General features: G+C 43.0%; 1 protein-coding gene across 4 annotated transcripts in view; it reads right to left on the bottom strand.

Annotated features, from left to right (window-relative positions):
• The window catches only part of stxbp5l (syntaxin binding protein 5L), a 131,205-nt gene that overhangs the window by 74,057 nt on the left and 33,896 nt on the right, over positions 1–23,252 (bottom strand). For all 4 annotated transcript variants that reach the window (XM_085374907.1, XM_085374906.1, XM_085374905.1 and 1 more), the window contains exon 3: positions 1,672–1,753. In XM_085374907.1, the coding sequence (XP_085231033.1) occupies positions 1,672–1,753 (82 nt within the window). The remainder of the gene's footprint in view (positions 1–1,671; positions 1,754–23,252) is intronic.

Genomic DNA, 23,252 nt, shown 5'->3' on the forward strand with positions numbered 1-23,252 from the left:
TCGGTGTAACTAAGCACTGCTCACAATGATCCTTCATTTAAAACAGTGACATGTGCAGTGTTTTGGCTGCTGCCACTCAAAGATCAGTTAACTGAGAGTTAATCATGTTTACTTATAAATGTCACGACCATCAGCCTGCAAATGAATTCAACTAAATCTTCATTTACACAATTGTAAAATGCACACTATGCATAAAGTATAATATGACTGGTTGTTATATGGTATTAAAGCTTCCATTGTAAAAGATCATCATACACTGCAGTGTTGAAGTCTTCTGCTGACACAAAGCTTTCCAGAAATCCTGCCTGCATCAGATGCTCCGTGAACAGTTGAGCGTGTGTGGCCCTTATAAAGGTCCAGTCAACCAAACACTGTGTGAGAAAACACACAGTGTGGTGACGAGAGATGGGCAGTAGCGCGTTACTGTAATCCCATTACTTTTTTCAAGTAACGAGTAAAGTAAGGGATTACTATTGCAAAAACGGTAATTAGATTACCGTTACTTTCCCGTAGGAACGCTGCGTTACTGCGTTACTAAAACCGTGATTTTTTTTTTTTGACAGAATGTCTCACGACAGTGACGTAAGCGAGTGCGACGTTCGTGACAACAGCTGTGTGCAGATCAACAATGGATCATATATCGAGTGCAGAGAGAGTATGAGCGTGCAGCGTTTAAAGCGTGGAAGTACTGACCTTACTTTGAGTTTGATTCCATAAAAAGTGACAAAAACATTAGTGTCCGCTGTGCGTGGGAAGAAAACTTCTTTTTACAGTGAAAAAACCCCTAAACTTCCAAACAAGCACCGAGTAGCTCACAGAGAAACTCACGGATTCTTCCACTGACCGCGGCACACCTGCACCAGGGTAAACCTCCGCCTACCCCACTCCTGCTTTACAGGTGAAAATAGAGCAACAGGACCGCGAGTCTTTGACTTTATTTATTTTCTGCTGTGTTTTACTTGCATCTATTTGAAAGACTGAGTGTAAACACAAAAATATTTTATTTTATGTGCTGGAATGTGCAGAAAATAGGTTTAAATGTTAAACTAATTTCTTCCAGTCAGAGAATGTTGCAGATAATTTAATGTTTGCTTGATGCATAAAGTTAAAAGATTAAAACTAATAAAACGAGTTTTAAAAAGAGACTTTTCCATTTGATTACATTTACGATGGATTATGCAGAAAAAGTAGAATTGGGCTGAAAGATCTATCACTTTATCACCTCTTCAGGTTGTAAATCGTGTTTTTAAAAAGTAACTAAGTAACTAAGTAACTAATTACTTTTGAAAATAAGTAATCAGTAAAGTAACTGGATTACTTTTTGGGGGAAGTAATCAGTAATTAGTTACTGATTACTTTTTTCAAGTAACTTGACCAACACTGGTGGTGACTGATGAGACCGGAGCTTTACACTCTTATTGTGACTTTATTTCATTATCAATGAATCCCATAATAAAGGAAACCCAACCTAGCTACCATGCTAACAATCTCCGGGGTAGTTAAAGGTGATTGTTATCACCACCGTCATCGCTTCATTGTTAGTTCTACTGAAGAACTAAAAACGTTTCGTAATCATCATTATAGCTACAAAGTTATAACTTGTTATTAGCACAGCTCCGGGTTTCCAAATATTATAAAAAGAACTAAAAAGCCTCAAAGATTGTGGCTTACCTCATTGATGAGAAACTGCAGCTGAAGAACAGCAGCTCCGCTCTCATGCTGACAGTAGCAGTCCACCCCAGGTCGGCCCAGTCTGGTGACACCACAGAGTCAAGGAAGAGCACCGAGTTTCTGTGGGTGTGCAGTGAGTGCAGGCAGACAGGACATCCAATCAGTACATAAGCATGGAGCAGATATGATGATGAGCCAAACCTTCAGGTTTATTTACAGACACAACAACAGCACACGTCCAGGTTTAACTGCTGCGCTGCTGCACAGTCTGAGGTGCAACACAGAATAAAGGGCTTCAGGCTGACAGTAGCCTCTGTTCCTGGTGGTGTGTGTGCAGTGTGAAACTGTTGTTTTGTTGTTTACTTGAAAACGTATCTAAAGGAAACGTGGCTGCACAGCAGCTGAACGACAGAACATCACCACAGCACAGGCAGATGGAGCAACGTCAGATCCAGTTATACGGGACGACTGGATGTGAACGAAGACGTGCACTGTAATCTCTGCTGGCTGCTGACAAACTGTACCTCTCTCACCTTGGAGCACCCAGGTTCATAGGGAAACAACATTCAGAAACAGTGTTTTTATCAGTGTGTGGTGCCGGCGATGCATCATAAAAAGACGCCGTTCAGCGTCTTCATGCTGTCAGAAATAACCCTGTCGAGCCCATTATTATTATTTTTAGCAGTTTTTCTTAGAAAGCACTTCTCCTGTGTGAGCTAGTTAGTTAACAGTTGGTATAACGATCGGGTACAACATTACTGTTTCCTTGCAGCTTGTTTAGGAAACAGGTACGCTCACCAGAGGAAGTCAAATCCCCGAGAACATCCTTCAAAGCAGGTGGAAACCAGCAGGAGGCAGAAATGACACAACGTGGAAACAGAGCCAGTTGGATGAGAACTACAAGCAGTTATTCAATCACTACAGTTTGTTCAGTTTGTGCGCTGTGTTGCCAGCATGTGTCAGCACACCGCAGTGCAGCTGAGAAACAAGCAGCCCTGCAACGACTCTCATACGTCTGGTTATTATAAAGCAGGCATGCAGCCAGAGCCACGACTGTCCTTCTTATCAAGCAAGAACTGAAAACAAAGAATCTATTGGACAAAATATTTACTGCTGAAGTTTGAGTCAGCGGAGAGGTTTTCACCTTTTCTACCAACAAAGCTCGTTTGCATTTTCTCTGCTGCACGCAGCGTTAGCTCTGCTGCGATTTCACGAGCACATGAGCTGTAATGTCTCATTACAAAACCTGTGCTATGATGTGCCCGGCTATTTTGCTCTACCCTTCTCCCTAAAGAGATTTCTGTCCACCTCGTTTAGCGTCAGTGGCTGCCCATGACACCTCGCAAACAGCTCGGGGCAAGGTGATCGTCTGAGCCATAATCAAATATGTGTTCATCTGGTTAACAGCACAGCGAAAAAAAGAAAATGACAGTATGTGTAAACGCTGTGAGTGGAAAGAGCGATCAGAGATACGGGTTCAGTATTAATGAAACCCAGAGAGAGGAATCAGAGAGCAGGAGACTGAAGAACGATTTAATGTGCACAAGGAAGAAAAGCAGACTTAATTACGCTTATTTCAGCAGATCCAGTTATAAATCCTTCAGTTACCAGTAACAACATCCACACGTGGCTTTGGGATAACGCTTCAGCTGGCAGACGTACTGATAGCATGCACAGATGTCCTCTGAAAGCAGCAGGGCAGAACCACCCAGACAGTCCCTCTATACAGACTCATCTACAGCAGCAGCCGTGGAGCCGATACGGCGAATCGTTGAACCAGGCAGCAGAAATCAGCTGCACTGGGAAGGAAAGACTCGGTTTATGGTTCAAAAGGCCGGCTGTGGCTTTGGGCTGAAGCCAACTTTAGTTATGAACATTTACTTACTCTATACATGCGTGCAACAGCCTTATATAGAAAACTAGCATATATGCTAACATTTGAGGTATTGTTGTCTGTAAAACCTTAGTACCAGAATATTTAGGTTCCTGTGATTATCAGTGACAATAATCACAAACACTGTTTATTAAAACATTAAACGTTTCTTATAGTGTGTTAAGAAACGTATGAGTTGGACCACAGAGTGTTTTTATGAGCGTCTGGTGCCAGCGAGTGGATTTGAGGATGGCTGGTTATGGTCAAAGTCAGCTCGATTACTGTTCATACAAAATGCTATTTAATTATCATAATTGGCCCTGCCAGTATCTCTGTATTACATATTCTGTCTTTCATGCACGTTGCAATCAGGCGCAGATTTGTAAAATGCTTCACTGTCCGTTTTAATTTATCAGATTAACGGTTTGATGAGACACCGTGGCAGACGTCCAACATGATGCAGAGGACGCGTCACAAAACTGTGACCTTGACTAACCAGCGGGTGCTGTGTGTGTGTGTGTGTGTGTGTGTGTGTGTGTGAGATTTATATTGTTATAGCATGTATGCATAAAGAGCTGAGCTGTTCCTGAATGATAAACTGACTGTGCTTTTACTTTGGTGGGACAAAGTATTTGCCCACTTCCTGATTTCTTATGTTTTTGTGATATTTGTTGCAGTCACATGTTCCAGAACAACAAATATCTGTCAAAGAGAACCGGAGTAAATACAAAATGCTTTTTCATTTATTAGGGGAACACAGTACCTATACCAACCTACCTGACCCGTGTTTAAATGTGACGTAAGCTGAGTTCAGTGTCACCGCAGTCGGGTCTGATTACTACCTGATCTGCTGAAGGGAGAAATCACATGCCTGAGACGTTAAGTAGGCGAAAGGAGCTAAAAACACTCAGCACATGATGCCAGGATGTAAAGAACCTGGAGAACAGCCGAGGAACAAAGCCACTGTAAAAGTCATATTTCTGTCTTACATTAAAACTTGTCAAATGACCACAATAAGAAGAAGAACCAAAGACTTCACAGCACTGTTCGCTCACATGTTACTAATGAAATTATAAAGTTCATGTCAGGTTAGGACGGGTCTATAAAAACAGCTTTAAAGGCGTTTAGCAGCAGATATTGTAGCTTCTCTGTCGTCGCGTCCAATCAATGGACCTCTATCACTAAAGGAAAGAAGACAGAAAAGACGAAATAGCAAAAACTTTAAGCTTTCTTGAGCCTTTTGTGCTCGTGCACCCACACCGAGCCGCCAAACCTAAAAGAAAAATCTATCCTGTGACCTATGGAGATCCATGGAGCACAGAGAACAGGCCCCTCGCACAAACCAGTCGATATGGACTGTTTCTCCTTTGAATTCCCACACAGCGGGTGACTCCCAGCATTAAAGGCTTAAATGACAATAACTCAGAGGAGGGAGGCTGCCTGTGAGTGTGTTGGTGTGCGTCAGTTAGCGAGTTGTGTTAAAGAAGCCTGCACTGGTGTAATGTTCTGTGTCAGGACACTTTAATAGATGTTTTATAATAATATAAACGTTTGACACAGGCTAGCTCAGTGGCAGTGATGCTAACATATGTTATATGTAGAATGTTCATTTTAGATATACTGTAACATATGACCTGTAACATATGAACTGTAACATATGACCTGTAACATATGAACCGTAACATATGAACTGTAACATATGAACCGTAACATATGACCTGTAACATATGAACTGTAACATATGAACCGTAACATATGACCTGTAACATATGAACTGTAACATATGACCTGTAACATATGAACCGTAACATATGAACTGTAACATATGAACCGTAACATATGACCTGTAACATATGACCTGTAACATATGACCTGTAACATATGAACCGTAACATATGAACCGTAACATATGACCTGTAACATATGACCTGTAACATATGACCAGTAACATATGAACTGTAACATATGACCTGTAACATATGACCTGTAACATGTGACCTGTAACATATGAACCGTAACATATGACCTGTAACATATGAACTGTAACATATGACCTGTAACATATGACCTGTAACATATGACCTGTAACATATGAACCGTAACATATGACCTGTAACATATGACCTGTAACATATGACCTGTAACATATGAACCGTAACATATGAACCGTAACATATGACCTGTAACATATGACCTGTAACATATGAACCGTAACATATGACCTGTAACATATGAACCGTAACATATGACCTGTAACATATGACCTGTAACATATGAACTGTAACATATGAACTGTAACATATGAACTGTAACATATGAACTGTAACATATGAATGTGCAGAGACGATGTGCGTGTACGCTGGTTTCTGAAGGTGAGGAACAGCAGCAGAGCAGCTCTGTGGCTACACGGGTGTAAACTGTGTCGATGCAATGATCACGCTCTGTGTGTGTGTGTGTGTGCGTGATTCAGGAGCTGACTTGAAAGGGAATGGTAGACTTAAATCATCTCTGTGTCAGTCTGCATCTTTCTCTCCCTGACAGGCGAGTCTTTGTACAGATCACATTCAAATTCACATCACACTCAAGGGCGCATCAAAACACACAAGATTCTGTCAAAACACAAAGCTCATGTGAAGGTGAAGTCGCCTACATCCATAAGAAGACAACGCTGTGCTGCTGCCAGCCAACAGGACAGAACGGCAGCGAGTTTTTGTTGATCGTTTGTCTCTAAAACCAATGAGTGGAAGAAAATGTGTCGTGAATTTAAGTTCGTTTGTGATGCTCGGGTTGCCTCTGAAAAAGGATGGAGGTAAACAGAGTAAACATGTTTACCTCCAGGTGTACAGCACGTTCCCATCCCAAGAGGAGACATTCCCATTTTTAGGTTTTCAGATTTCTTAACACCGTATCTGCGATGGATCTGACCTGGGGTACCTCTCACCAGTAAGATGGGGCATATCCCAGCTCGCTGGATCAGGTGGGTGCAGCCGCCCACTTGGCTGAGGGTGTGGGCCGTAGAGCTGTACCCCTCTAACTCTTGCTTTAGTATTCATTTCACCGACAGACCTACAAGGATGCCGGGTTTTCCGTGAGTTAAATTCTATTATCATTTCATAAGCATCTTACCGATAATTATGTGTCTGTGTCCCTCCCACACACGGAGCAGGAGCAGCTAGCAAACATTAGCACTTCGTCGCTCATGTGCTTAAATCTGCCTCCAAAAACAAGATGGCGATAACTCTACAGCAGAGGATGATGGCTGAATATGTTCATGATGTACTCTGACACTTTATTAAGTACACATTGCTAATACTGAGTTGGTACTAAGACATCTGAACTGCTTTAAGTAATAATTTGACAGCACATATTAACATTTAACTTCTACATATGAAAAATAATCTTAACTGATGTGTTTTTGGATATTTGCTTTTATGCTGTGGTCCAAACACAGAGGCCTTTTGTCTTTAGATGTTTTATTCTATATATTATTTCTGTTGGCACACCATCATTTTCATTATTGTTCTAACTGTACCTCAGCTCTCAGTCATGTTTGGTCCTGATGTTTGAATATTCAGGTTTCAAAGGTAACATTATTATTATTAGTAGTATTAAAATGATAAAATCATGTATTATTTGTCTAGCGCTTGCTTCTAAACTGGTGGTTGGTATTACTTTAGCAAAGATTAGCTATATTCAAACAGAAAAGGTGTTGTATGAGAGGCTTTGAGATGCACTTAACAGAAACGAGTGTTTTTAGATAACAGCACCTGTAAGGAGGCTAAAACAAGGTTAGCTTACAATTTTCAGTAAATTATTACCAACTCTCCCTGCTGTGTGCAAACAAGAAAATTAGTTCAGAGCTGCACACAATAGGCTCCAATCACACACATGTGTTTATCTCAGCAGGAACGGCAACACTTATATCAAGTCTACTGTGAGGAGGAAACAGCGTTTGCTTCCCAGCAGCAGGACGTTGTGCTGCAGGAGAGACGAGAAGATCTGAATTTAACTGATTTGAACTTGAAACATTTCTCCGTGTTCTGCTTTAACGTCTCTGCATCATTTTTTCAGGATCTTTTCAAACACTTCACAAATATTTCCAGTCCTCGGAATCAGTTCACGTCTTTGGCATCGTGACGTGAAATTGGAGTTTCTGGGATGCAGAAAGATCTGCTCCAATGAGCACCGCGGGAGGACTAATGATTAGCCAATCAGCACCGTGGGTGAGCGGTTATCATTAGTTGTCATGCTGTGCACTGGAACCTAGGCGTAATAATAAAAAAGGGAGATGGTTGTTGTTGGAGTCAAATTGTTAAATGTTGTCATTGTGTTACTTAAATTTGTAAGTCTTAGTTCAAGCAGCAGACATTCCTCTGTCTCTGAGCATCTCCAGCCTGCTGGACGCTGGGGGAGGCTGCAGCGTGTTATTACAGGGACGCACACACACTCTCGCACATGCATACACACACATGCACACACATAGTGCCTTATCTTTTGTGACCACAATGGGAGGTGCTTGTGTGTACTGTAACTGTTTTCAATAAAAGGCGGCAAGCGGAGGCCGGAGTCGAGGTCGTCTGTGGTTGGACTTAGAGTGTGAGACACCGACCGGCCGCCATTGCTAGCAAGTAAAACCGTTCCGTCATTGTTTTGCTTTCTTCATGAGGAATAAGTCTCTAAACCAGCGGAGCCTGTGGAAGCGCAGCCCCAACAGCTGGGTTACAACAACAACCTTATCGACTGATATGTAGTCTCAATACTGACTACTGGACACTTTATTAGGTACACTTTGCTTTTTCTGGGATGGACACTCTTTTCCCCTCAGAGCTGCCACTTTGGGGCATCAATCCAACGCTGTGCCGGAAACATTCCTCAGAGATTTTAATCCATGTTGATTCCACCGAATCCCAAAGATGCTCCGTGGGCACGAGATCTGATAACTGTGGAGGCTGCGAGCTCGCGTTCAAGAAACCAGATTATTTGAGCACCATGTGAAAAACAATATCCACCACATTATTACACCATCAGCGACAGCCTGAATCCAACAACCATCATGTTGTTTATCCCAAATTCTCACATCCACATTTTTCAGTCTTCTGTCTGGTGTGGTCTTCTGCTGCTCTAACCCATCTAATTCAAGGTTTTCACATGCAGAGATGCCTTCAGCTCAAAGCAAACTTCTTCAGCCCTTCTCTGTAAAGTCTGGAGATGGTTGAGCTTGAGCACCAGCAAACAAGGAGTTTCTGAAATATTCATACCAGCCTGTCCGGCACAACAACCATGCAACCTTCAAAGTCACTTACATCAGCTTTCCTGCCCTTTCTGATGCTCATGTTAAACTTAAATTAAATGTCTAAATGCAGTGAGATGCTGCCATGTTTAATCAGCATGCCAGGCTGATTAGATGTATTTAACGAGCAGGTAAACAGGTGTACCTAATAAAGTGTCTGCTTCACTATTAAAAACCTAGAAAATCCAATATTCGAGTATGGCTTCTTCTGTGTGTTGTTATTAATAAATAACTAATCCCACAGAACTCTGTCCGAACAGATGTGATCTCAAACTGTGGATGGTCTGAGCGACATTTCTGCATTTTCCGCTGCTGTCTACTCATTAGGAAATGCCTTCTGCTCAGGACTGTGAGGTGTAAACACGAGCTTCCTGATTCCGACCTAATGCATCCTGGATCCATTTCCCTTAATTGTATTGCATTAAACTCACCCGCCTAACACGCAGCACTTGTTTTTCAGGTGTGATCGTGCTTCACGCGCTGGAAACTAAAATCCCTCCATGACCACAGCCCGGAGCAGCTAAAGACCGTCCTCTGTCTGAACCGCACTGCCAGGCAGGTGATATCGGCCATCTCTGGTTTCTGCCTAATCCCTGATATGTGACTACAGAACACGTCTCCACAGTCACCTGGTGTTTTTGTTCTGTTCTGTCATCTCAAACATTATTCTATCATTATAAGAGGATGAGGTTTGTATTAGCATTACAGAGGCATCCACGTTATCGTCCTGCATCAGTGTTCACCGTTTCTAAACCCTGCAGAAAAAGCTGGGAGCTGTTACAGCTGTTACAGCCGTGTTCTTCTGCATGCAGTGATGTTAGCACCGGGGGCTGCGCTACTTCAAACTGCTGAAATTTAAGATGAATCTTGATTAAACTCATTTTACTCCACAAAATTATACCACAGTGCTTCTTGAATTGATCCCACTGCATCCTCTGGCTATCACCCAATCCATGCTTAAAATCTATCTCTCACCCCACTTTATCTCTTACCTCTCTGCCTCTTTCACTGTGTCTGTGTGTGTGTCTGTGTGTGCATGTGTGAAGGAGGGTGTATAATAACTGGTTTGTGTGAGTTTAATAATACTGGTGAAGGAGTGGAGACACAGCTGGGCAATTTAGATTTGAGTATAAACATCTCACAGCAGAGTGGATACAGAAAGAATGTGTGCACGAGAGTGTGTGTGCACGAGAGTGTGTGTGCACGAGAGTGTGTGTGTGTGTGTGTGTGCGAGTGTGCGTGCATCAGTCATAAAGCTTTGTGAAGCAGCCATGATGTGAGACATGTGAATGATGTGTGACTTACTTGGCTGTGCAGACAAAAAAGGAAGATAATTGAACATTTATGGTTGTTTCATATATGATACTGCTTTGATTTACAGAGTCATAGATCTGTTTATAAAGAGAAAGACCATCAGCATACACACAAACTGTTTTCATGTTCCAACACAATGTTCATACAGAAATATGGCAGAGTATGTGTGAACCAGTTTCAATAGATGTCCAAGAAGAAGCCTTAATAATATCACCTCTGTTCTAAAGCCATGATTTCAGTATCCAAACACAAGCCTTTCATTTCTGCCAGTAATTATCTGATTAACCAGCCGAGTGACTCTCAGTGAAAGAATACCAACAGCTGTGGGCAGCCAACCAGTTCAGGCTTTTGTCCTTGTGTTGGTCAAGCTCCATTTTTGGCCAATGCTCTGTGTCTGTTTTATTTTTTTATCGAAATCATTTAAATTAAGAACCATGAAAATGCTCCTCAGTGCTGCTTAATTCAACATGAACACCTGGGAGCTGTCCCTCGACTCCATCCATCAATCGACCCATCATCCATCGACCCATCATCCATCCATCCATCCATCCATCGACCCATCATCCATCGACCCATCATCCATCCATCCATCCATCCATCATCCATCCATCCATCGACCCATCATCCATCCATCCATCCATCCATCCATCGACCCATCATCCAGCCATCCATCCATCCATCCATCCATACATCCATCCATACATCGACCCATCATCCATCCATACATCCATCCATACACCGACCCATCATCCATCCATCCATCCATACACCGACCCATCATCCATCCATCCATCCATCCATACACCGACCCATCATCCATCCATCCATCCATCCATCCATCGACCCATCATCCATCCATCCATCCATCCATCCATCGACCCATCATCCATCCATCCATCCATCCATCCATCCATCCATCCATCCATCCATACATCGACCCATCATCTATCCATCCATCCATCCATCCATCAACCCATCATCCATCCATCCATCCATCCATCCATCCATCCATCCATCCATACATCGACCCATCATCCATCCATACATCCATCCATACACCGACCCATCATCCATCCATCCATCCATCCATACACCGACCCATCATCCATCCATCCATCCATCCATACACCGACCCATCATCCATCCATCCATCCATCCATCCATCCATCCATCCATCCATCCATCCATACATCGACCCATCATCCATCCATACATCCATCCATACACCGACCCATCATCCATCCATCCATCCATACATCGACCCATCATCCATCCATCCATCCATCCATCCATACATCGACCCATCATCCATCCATCAACCCATCATCCATCCATCCATCAACCCATCATCCATCCATCCATCGACCCATCATCCATCATCCATCCGTCAGTCATCCATCCATCCGTCATTCATCCATCGACCCATCATCCATACATCGACCCATCCATCCACCCACCTATCATCCATCCATCCATCCATCGACCCATCATCCATCCATCCATGCATCCATCCATCCATCCATCCATTCATTGACCCATCATCCATCCATCCATCCATTAATCCATCATCCATCCATCCATCGACCCATCATCCATCCATCCATCCATCCATCCATCCATCCATCGACCCATCATCCATCAATCCACCCACCTATCATCCATCCATCCAGCCATCTGCCCGTGATCCATCCATCCATTGACCCATCATCCATCCATCCATCGACCCATCATCCATCCATCCATTGACCCATCATCCATCCATTGACCCATCATCCATCCATCCATCCATCCATCCATCCATCCATCGACCCACCTATCATCCATCCATCCATCCATTCAGCCGTCATCCATCCATCCGTCAGTCATCCATCCATCCATCCATCCATCCACCTATCATCCAACCATCCCGCCATCGACCCATCATCCATCCATCCATCCATCCATACACCGACCCATCATCCATCCATCCATCCATCCATCCATCATCCATCCATCCATCCATCGACCCATCATCCATCCATCCATCCATACATTGACCCATCATCCATCCATCCATCCATCCATCCATACATCGACCCATCATCCATCCATCAACCCATCATCCATCCATCCATCAACCCATCATCCATCCATCCATCGACCCATCATCCATCATCCATCCGTCAGTCATCCATCCATCCGTCATTCATCCATCGACCCATCATCCATACATCGACCCATCCATCCACCCACCTATCATCCATCCATCCATCCATCGACCCATCATCCATCCATCCATGCATCCATCCATCCATCCATTAATCCATCATCCATCCATCCATCGACCCATCATCCATCCATTGACCCATCATCCATCCATTGACCCATCATCCATCCATCCATCCATCCATCCATCCATCGACCCATCATCCATCCATCCATCCACCCACCTATCATCCATCCATCCATCCATCCATTCAGCCGTCATCCATCCATCCGTCAGTCATCCATCCATCCATCCACCCACCTATCATCCAACCATCCCGCCATCTATCCGTCATCCATCCATCCATCCATCCATCCACTCACCCATCATCCATCCATCCGTCATCCATCCATCCCTCATCGATCCATCCGTCCAGCCATCTATCCATCATCCATCCACTCACCCATCATCCATCCATCCATCCATTCAGCCGTCATCCATCCATCCATCCATCCATCCATCCATCCATCCATCGACCAATCATCCATCTATCCGTCATCCATCCATCCATCCATCCATCCATCCATCCATCGACCAATCATCCATCTATCCGTCATCCATCCATACATCCATCCATCCATCCATCCATCCATCCATCGACTAATCATCCATCCATCCATCCATCCATCCATCCATCCACCTATCATCCATCCATCCATTCATTCATCCATCCATCCACCCACCCATCATCCATCCATCCATCCATCTGTCATCCACCCATCATCCATCAATCCAGCCATCCATCCAATCATCCATCATCCACCCATTATCCATCCATCGATCCATCCACCCATCCATCTGTCATCCATCCATCCATCCAATCATCCATCCATTCGGCCATCTATACATCATCCATCCACCGATCATCCATCCATCCATCCAATCATCCATCCATCCAGCCGTTATCCATCAGCCATCCATCCACCCATCATCCATCCAGTTTAGGATCATGGTTGGGCTGTAGCCTGTCGTAGCTGTCATAAGATGCCGTGCATCTTAGGTTGGTGCTCCGTCACATTTATACAACAACAAATTTAAAGGATAATTCCCATAAACTGCATATTTCTCATATTGTATTTTTACTGCTCTGTGACTCATACAAACTTTTCCGAGTTTAAAAAACAAGTCTTTGCAAAATGACAGCTGCATATATTACATTAAAGCAATCAGGGCGAGCTCCCTGAAGACTCACAAAGGAAAGTTTTTTTATGGAAATCATTTTATTTCATTTAATGATTTTTGTTTTGGGTCTGATAGAAAGCAAGCACGACATCAGGAAGCCTGTTTTCTGCTCGCTGCACGAGGATCATAAATCAGGGACGGCTGGCTTTCAATATTCATCACTAACACAATTATTAACCGCCGTCAGGCAGGTACCCTCGGACCTATGTTTGACCTCGCGTTGTGCCATCTTCCTCCAGGGTTTAGTTTTAAATGAACGTGTGGTGTAAATATCTTACCTACACACATCTGAGCTGCCACACAGTAAAGCAGTGAGAAACATGTTCACAGCTCAATGATTTTGTTTTCACAAGCTTCATAAAAGGATTCTCCTAATCTGTGTACTAACACATTACTTGCACAGTGCTCATGGAGTCAGTTCTTGTGTACTGCAAAAAAGGACAAATCTATCAAACTAAAACCACTTTGATTAGTGGAAAGCTCCTCCTGTGAATGTATCTTGAGAGATGCTGCACTGCTCTGCATTGATGTGATAAGAAAAGCGAGAGAAGGCATCTGTCTGGACCAGGCTCTGATCATTTAAAGATACATTTATCTCATTGCTTATTTGACTGGTTCACATAATAGTGATTCAAATGCTAAAGGTTGTCTGCCCACCACGCTTTTTAAAGACTACATCTGTGTGGGTCAAAGCTGTTCTTTGGGGATTACATACAGTAATTTTATGTAATCACCAAAGGACAGCTTTGAATAAACATAACAGCCAATGTGGAAGTAAATATATAAATATAAATATTTATATTTGTATATAATTATAAAAGGTTTAGATTATTAATCACTGCATTATATATGAGTGAATGCTAACTGCTAACCATCTTTGCTCTGTCCATTATTATCAGTTTATGAAGCAGTTTAAATGACTTTCTTTACAAACAACTTTAGATCTTTTTTCTATTTGAAAATATTTCTTCCTCCACTCACCCCCAACCTGTCATGAAAAAGATGGCCCCGCCCCTCCCTGAGCCTGGTTCTGATGGAGGTTTCTTCCTGTTAAAAGGGAGTTTTTCCTTCCCACTGTCACCAAGTGTTTGGTGGGCTGTTCTCTGTATGACTGTAGGGTGTTTACCTTACAGCATAAAGCACCTTAATGTGTCTGTTGTTGTGATTTGGTGCTATGTAAATAAATTTGAAGTGAAGTGAAAGTGAATGGTCAGGATGACCTGCTGAAGCTCAAACTGAGAATCATAATGGAGAAGAAAATGGGGGGTTCAGTGACTCTGAAAGTGTCGTGGTTGTTGGTAATCAGAAACTGCTGATCCACATCTCTGTGGGCTCACAAAGAGAAAACATCCGCTCTCTGGATGTTGATGCCCGAGGTCAGAGGAGAAAGACCCCGACTCTGCAGCAACTGTGCGATGCCATCATTGAAATATGGATCATAATCTTGACCTGAATATTTACTCTGTTCAATCTATGCCAATGAAGCCAAAAATCAAACCCAGTAGTATGAAGGAAGGCGTATATAATACTAAATAAAAAATGTGCCACACTATAAAAGTTTCATGCCAACAGCAATTATCCCCAACTAATTATTTCATCTAAATAAAAGTCATGACTGGAGGCATTAGTGCTTTTATTACCTCCTTTTCTCTCTGCCTGCCAAACATAACGTTATATTTTTAAATCATAAAATCGTATCTTAGTCGCACTTTCATGTGACAGAGCAGAATTATTAGTTTAGCTGCACATAAACACCCACAAATCAGCCATTATTTCTCCTGTTAGTGCTAAAAGTGAAGCTCAGTGAACTGCATATTAAAGTCTGGCAACACACTGCAGGTCCTTTACCCAGCGCTGACCTCTGCCACTGATCTCAGGCTCCTTAACATTGTACACAGTGTATGTTCACAAATTACAAATCATGTCTTATTAATATCAGATGTGATTTCCACCTGATTTATTTAGTACTGCTGCAGCTATGCATGCAAAAACATCAGACTTTTACTTCCTGCAGGTTTTTGCCATTAGAACTCTAAATGAGACATCAGTAAACGAACGTCCCACTTTTAAAGCGTGCTGTCTGCGGACACATAGCTCATCTGGATGAGGAATACTGTCTGTGCCCGCATCTTGCAACAGCTCGCAGGAGGCATTTGGATCAAAATGTAATTGGATCAGCGTTCACACGTTTGGAGGCGGTCTGTTTCACTCTGTGATCAGCTCTCAGGCAGGTGTAAATGAAATCAGTCCAGCTTGACCACAAAAATGTCTCACCTGGTTGTCTTTGCTAGCACGCGGACCAACATTTCTACCACGAGTCGTTAGCTTCGCCTGGGATGGTTTGTGTTCGTTGACGAGCAGCCAGCAATAACCAAACTGTTTAGCATAATGTGATCCAATCACAGCAGAGCCAGGAACCAGATGACAACAATGAATTTTAAAAGCGGGTGTAAATGAAAACATGTGTGTATAATTAGTGTTATCAACAAGGAGGAGCCGGTTTGGCTTCATCTGTTCTGTTCAAACATCGCTAAAACAACAACGGCCTTTTTAATGTCAACACCGGCACATTTGTAGCTCACCTGACCTCTAGCATTTAACAACGGGGAAAAGGAAGGGTGTGATAATCCCCGGGCTCTTTGCCTGCACGCTATGTCTTCTGTTATTTGCAGGTAGGTGGAATTGTTCATTTGTGAGCTCCTGAGCCGGCGTTCCAGGCCTCTCGAAGGCTCTCTTCCTCACACTACGTTCAATTCCTTTGTTATTTCATCTCTTTAACTCCCACGCGGTGCTCTTCAGAGACCCACTCATGAATGACACCGATGTAAGGGGCATCCACATACTATTACTTCTTGTAGTTTAATCTGACTTTCTGTAAATAAACAAAGACAACTGGCACATTTTAGTTTGCCATGGTTTAACAGCCAGCCATAAATGGGAAAACAAAGATTTGATGCTGTGACATGACTGATCTCACAGGATATGCAGAAACAGTTTTCTCCTACTGGACCGTAAATGTAAAGACTTTGTTTTACAGCTGCTGGCAAACAAAAGACACACAAAGGCAGATAAATGAACTCAGTTTAAGAAGCAGTTCAAAAATATGGTTTTTGTAAAGTACAGGGAGGAGGCAGGGCTCTGATTGGCTGTTCTCACCCACTATTCTCACAATAGTGATGTTCAAATTTGGATGTGTTACTGGGGTTATAAAAAATAAAAAATACATGTAAAAATTATAATGAAGAATTTCTGGTGGAGACAGCATGAACAGGAAGAAGCAGCGTACACTATTAGTTACTATACAGTGTAAAAGGGGGCGGGATTAAATAAGTCATGCTTCGTCCTACTTCCTTTTTGAGTTATTTAAGTTATTTATAATTATTATTGTTTTGTTTTCATTTTGTTTTGGTTTGTTTGTCTCTTTTTTCTCTGTTGTTGTTAAACTATTTTAATATGTTCAAAATAAAGATCAATACAAATCTACATTGATTTCAAACACTGAACCTTTAGTGCTGCACTCTGAGAGAAATCACTTTGATGTCGTCTCATTTAATTCTGTTATCATTAAAAGTCTGACTATAATATCAAAGCATGGGAATATGTGATTTACATAAATACAAATAAAACTAAATCAAAGGAAAATGCATCTTTCTGATGCTGCGTGACGTCACATGGACACACACACACACACACACTCGTACACTCATGGCTGCATCTTAATGAGCAGCTCAGTGAGTAATTAACCTGCAGATAACCTTCTTTGAAGCAATAGAATTGGCTCTCAGCTGGAAACAGCACAGAGATTCTCACAGGTCAAAAAATAAAAAAGTACTGCAACAGTCCGAGGTCTCCTTCACATAGTGGGGGAGGAGCTGGATAAGTGTAAGCGGAGCGCATCCTAACCTAAGGATGATTAAAGCTCCTGCGTGTGACTTGGATTTCTCCTGTAAGTATTCCGAGTGCTGGATCAGAGGGAAGACTGTGGCTGCAGATGCAATAAAAAGAAGGTGGCTGATTTCTGCTCCTGTGTTATTTTGAGTTGCTCTGTCTCACAGTGCTGCTGTGCCACAATGATTCCACATGGAATCATTTTAAAACTGACTCAATGCATTTCTTTGTCTGTCTCTACAAAGCAGGAAAAAATCAGCTTGTATCTTCATCTTTGTCAGCATATTTTCTTCATCAGTCTAATTACTTGATACTTTTTGATTACCAAAACAAATTAAACAGTCAGATAAGTCAAACTTTACTCAGCTCGTTCTTCTTGCTTCCTCCACTTCTGTACCATTGATTCATTCATTCATGCTGAATTCTCTGCAGCTGCTCTATTCCCATGTTGTTGCAGTATATTAATGACTAACCTCGTATTGTGGATGGATTATCTCAGTTGTTCTCCTGACTGAAGTTTGGTCTGTTTACAGCATCCTGCCATGCGATTGCATTTGTCTCTAACCATGAGGAACCCTCATGCTAACTTTTATCGAGTGGAAAAAAGTTAGCGTTCATCCTCCAGCTTCACTGTGTTTATGCTAGGCTAACATAGCTGTGTAGCTAGCGATCACGTAGCACATCATTATATACCAGCTAGCCCAACTTCAGTAACCCTACAAACGTCACTGCTGTTTAGTTTTCTGTCTTCGTTCATGTTGGAAGTGATAGCAGAGCTGTACGTTTGAATTTTTCATAAATCTCTCAGTCAGAACATGCTATATCATGCTTAGGTGGAAGCTAGCGAGCTATCTTCCTGCTAACTTCTAACTCCGTTAAATGTAATAAATTCTGTTTTCGTGGATCTTAAACTTAATTGTTACACCTGGTAAAGCAGCAACGCTGATCATTACAGATGAAAGAATTTAGACAGTTTTTAACTCTCAGTGATGCTGCAGTGTTCGTTTGACTTTGGGACCTGAAGCGGAGTTTAGGCGGCTTTGAAGCTTACCAAAGTCGCACTAAAACATTTTTGACAGATGTTTGAGCGCCGTGTAGCACATAAAATCGGTCCGAGGTCAGTAAGCACAACCAGAAATCATAAATAAGGAGCACTGATGATTTTTGAGAAAATTAAAGGATTTTAAGTGCACCTTATAGTGCAGAAAATACAGTATTGTTTTAGTGATGACTGTTCTCAATGCAGATCCTTCTCCTCCAAAGTGGAGATGAACCATAAAGAGCAGGAGAGCTGCTGTAAGGGTAATGATGACCACACCTGCTGAGTAACTCAAATATAACAGGTGACAAAGGGAAAGACTTCAGACAAATTTACAGTGTCAGCACAGTTTGAGTTAGCACACACAGATCAATCACAGGATTTTGTTCAGGATGTATTTGACACGCTGTATCCTGTGGTTACAACACACCGTTTATATTGTAAACTTGAGACATAATCCTGTTCATTAACCCTGATCTCAAACTTCACGTCCTGCAGTTTGTTCTGTTCTTCAGGCGTTCCTCATCTACATGGTTTTATATAGCTTCTGTTATTAAATACCCGTCTAACGTCTACAGGCACTGACGTCATAATGCTTCTTTCGTCACCAGGTGGCGCCAAAGCAATTAGCGCTGTGTTTTTGATTCGCTGGGGTTTTGCCCTTCCTGACGCCACCCCAATGGGCATCTGTGTCGGGTATATATTTGGTCTAAATTCACCCGTCGCTCAATTTGTAAATGTGATAAAAGTGGCCTTAAGCAGTGGGCAGGAAATGGGGCAATCAAATAAGCCGCTGTCTCTGAATCTAACTTCCGATATTAAAAGATCAGACAATTTTTCAACCGTTCGGCACAGAAGATTAAAAGCTGCTTCCTGGCGCTGATTTGAACTCTCTTTAGACTGCCACTCCTGCTGAAGCTGAGCCAGGGGAAAATATCGAGGCCTTATATCGGGGAAGTATTAGTGCTGCAGAACTGTGACAATATGACACACAATATTACACAGTTTGGGAGGCAAGCTCACCCGGGCATGAGCGTAACATACTTTCATTAAACATTATAAGAACTGTGAATGGGAGGAGAGCGTTTCTGCTCTCGGGCTCCATCAGCGTTATTTGCCACTGTGGAATATACAGCATGTTTCCAGAGCGAGAAAAGTGCAGCCGAGCTGTTTGTCAAGTAACACAATCACAAGCCCAGAGAGATTTTCTGCTCCAAAGAATTAAGTGTGGCTAATGCAGCGTCCTGCTGAGGCCAAGCCTGCTCGAGTACGCACACTTCCACTGGAGAAACACACCCACAGTAACACAATGCAAGAAACACACAAGTGCAGAGTAGAGACACAGCCAGGAGAAACTGAAGAGCCTCTGTCGCTCTCTCTGGGTAAGGTGCAATTTGACAACAGGAGCCATCGATTCAGCTGCCTGCAGGCTTTTTATAGAATCCAGCACCATCATTACGACCTATAGCAGAGCCCAGCCTGCCTCAAAGCCTCCTCATCTCCACGGAGTTAAAAAGAGACACTGGGGGGACAGTCAGAGCAGGGAAACGGGAGATAATGATGGTTTTTGTAGACGTAGCAAAATCAGGGGGAATGTTAGGAAGGACAGAAGGAAGGAAGCAGATTGGAAAGAAACGGCACGAACGATGGCGAACGATAAGATAGCAGCTGAAAAAATAAACAAAATGGACGCAGGCGGGAGACGACGCTGAACGCAGCGACGAGGTGAAGGAGAGAGGGAGGTTACAACACTCACAAACAGCACAAAGCTCGCACATGCTCAAGCTTCCGTAAATTTGCAGGGCTTTGGTGATGTGCTGAGGGATTACAGGAGGCTTAAGCCAGCTCTCACAACATAATGTTAGGTAAATTATCCATAATCACTTTTCTGCCTCAGCGATAAAACAATAAATGAAGAAACATGTTCTTAAGATAAACGGCTCCCTGCTCCCACTTTTATGAGAGAAACATGCTGAACTAACAAGTCGCAGCTCACTGTAAGCATCACCACAGTGACAGCATTAGAAAGTGGGGAGGAAGAGAGCTCTGACAGAACCAGGCTCAGTCAGGGTCCCGGTAGTTCCTGTTACGGTTTCAGGTGTTCCTACTTCTTAGATGAGGAAGCTGTGACGATATAAACATCCTGGTCATGTTGCACATGCTACACTGTCTAACGTGGACATTTTCACATGTGATCATAATGAGTTTACTAGGAAACAGTTATCAAAGAGTGCAGTTTGTGCAAATCCTCTTTTTATAGACGTGCCCAGGAAATATAAATACGCTCTTTTAAACTGCGCCCTGATCACGTGTGGCCCTGCTGCTTGTAGCTGCTGATAACTATTGACTGTCTGTTTCTTACACAGACCCCCATCAGCAGCTGTATAACATTTATAAATGCTTTTGTGAATAAGCTTTATTAACTTTGCACATTTAAATGTATTAGCTCGATGTGCGCACAGAGCCAGCACAGCAGAGCAGACTGTAGCTAACAGGATCAAGAACTCATTGAAGCATTGTTAAAACACAAATGAAGTTTCTCTCCAGTGTTATTAAGGTAGGCAGTGAGATGCAGCTGTCTCCTGAGCTGGACCAATAACATGTCGTGATGCATCAGTCAACCCATGACACACGGGTGCTGCTGGTTAGCCGAGCTTTAGAGGAAAATATTACGAGCAGCGTGCAGATTAGGATCCAGACGCGCTGGAAGCATCTCTGTGCGATAGACGGGATCGCATCCTCTCACGGTTACAAAGGACAAGTACACGTAAAACTGCCCTGCAGTCCGTGCATCAGAGTCACAGCCTGCAGCCTGATTCTGTTTGAAAGTATTCACTTTAAAAAATGTTCATCGATATTTCAATAATACTTCACGAGTGTCTGTGTTGTTTTCCTCCAGCAGCTCAAGGCCAACAGTCCACTTGTATAACAGGAGATTTTTAATTAACCTGCAGTGCACACAGCTCAGCTCCACGTGCCTTTAAATGAGCCTGCGTGTGATATTTTGTATGAAACATAAAGAGCTGTTTAAGTCAGTCAGGGCGGAGCTATCCATCAATAACAAGTCCCAGTACCAGCACGGCCATCAGGATTCATAAACCATTGTAGCTAACACGATCGATTACTCTGTAAGTGCAAATGTTGTAGTGACAGGTACAGCTGCTCATCATCATCTCAAACCTTTAGAAAAACTGGAAAGTGCGTCCACGGTTTCCACCCAACATGTGAGCGTACTCCACTACTTCACCCAAGTGGCCTGTTATTTTTGGAAGCCAGGAAATAACAGACCATAACTGCCTCAGTGATGAGCCAAGCCCGTGTCACTGCCTATTGATAATCGCTTTAGGTGTCAGAACTCTTGTCTTGCTTCAGTGCTGAGTCGGAGCCAGAATCTGCAGCGTCTCTGTGCTCGTCAGGGCTGCTAATGTGCTGATGCTCCGGGGCCAAACAGCAGTGCTAAAGCTGCGCATGGCACTCCCCGCAGCTCATGCGGTTAGTAATGCTTGTTGCCTGATGGGAAAGCACAGCCACTGATTGAGTTTATCCAATCAGATGGGGTGTTTTTACGTGCCATATATTTATAAAATGCACTTGCTTTGTCGTTTACTGCAGAATCTTGGATGTGTGAGGACGCCGCTGCCTTTGCTTCATTTGCTTTTAATTTATTCTCTTTATTTATTTTATTTTATTCAGAGACTGCATAATGGGCGCTAATGATCATCTGCTGCCAGGCTGACAGTCTTGTGAAGATGTATTATTAAGACACGAGTGTGTCTGTGCAGAGTTCAGGTCCTGTGTACACACACTGGTTATAACTGCATCACATTACTGATATATTCATATTGTCTGACTGTAAAGCTGTAGGTGTGCACGAAGACGTTTCAAAGATCGGAGGGTGAAGGGAGCCCCTCAGCGCGCAGAGCCCCCTGAGTCGTTGTGATATTGGCTAAATAAATAAAAGCGATCTGATGTGACTGGCCTTAATAACCGTCTGAGTCATCTGGGTCTATATGACGGCACCTCTTTCCCCCTCAGTTTAGAGCCGCACGGCTCCGTTTGTTTAGGCCTCATTTTGTCAGGATTAATGTGTTGCTTTCATAAATAAGCTGTACGGTGCAGCCGGCTATCGGAGGCCATCAAAGATCGATTCGACCTCCAATCACAAACCTGTCATTAAAAAACGCCACATCGCGCATTTCTGTGGGTGATTTTTGGACACGTGCTCATCACCACGTGAGACCAGGGGTGGAAACGAGGACGTGACTGGCTCATGAACGCAATCAAGTCATAGAAAACATGACTTTATTATAACAGTGAAAGAAATGAAATCCAACGCGAGCGCAGGAAACGTTTTCACTGTGAATTTGTCACATTCACAAAAGTTTACAAACCACAACATGAGCGTAAGCTCCGTCAGGTGTTTACGGCGCACGTTTCCAATAGTGACACATTATCACTTGGCTCGTACTTCGGTGATGGCTGAAGGCAGTCGCCCAAACACTGCGCCCACACGTGCACGCACTCTAACAACCCAGTTGCTGTTGGATCTATAGTCTGGCGAACGCGGCGTGCTGATCATATCCATCAAATAACAAACAAGAAAAACCTGCGTCTGTGCTGACAGCCAATCTGGCGTTTGTTTGGAAAGACTTCATGTTAATGGCTTTAGTTCATTCTCACACAGTGGATCCACACATGCTGAGGTCAGGATGCGGTCAAGCAGCCATCAAGCATGCGTACAGTACATTCA

This window comes from Diplotaxodon limnothrissa, linkage group LG16 (assembly GCF_057381915.1).
Source record: "Diplotaxodon limnothrissa isolate DT_005_m linkage group LG16, D_limnothrissa_male_GT1.1, whole genome shotgun sequence".
In the NCBI taxonomy this organism is placed as follows: Eukaryota; Metazoa; Chordata; class Actinopteri; order Cichliformes; family Cichlidae; genus Diplotaxodon; species Diplotaxodon limnothrissa.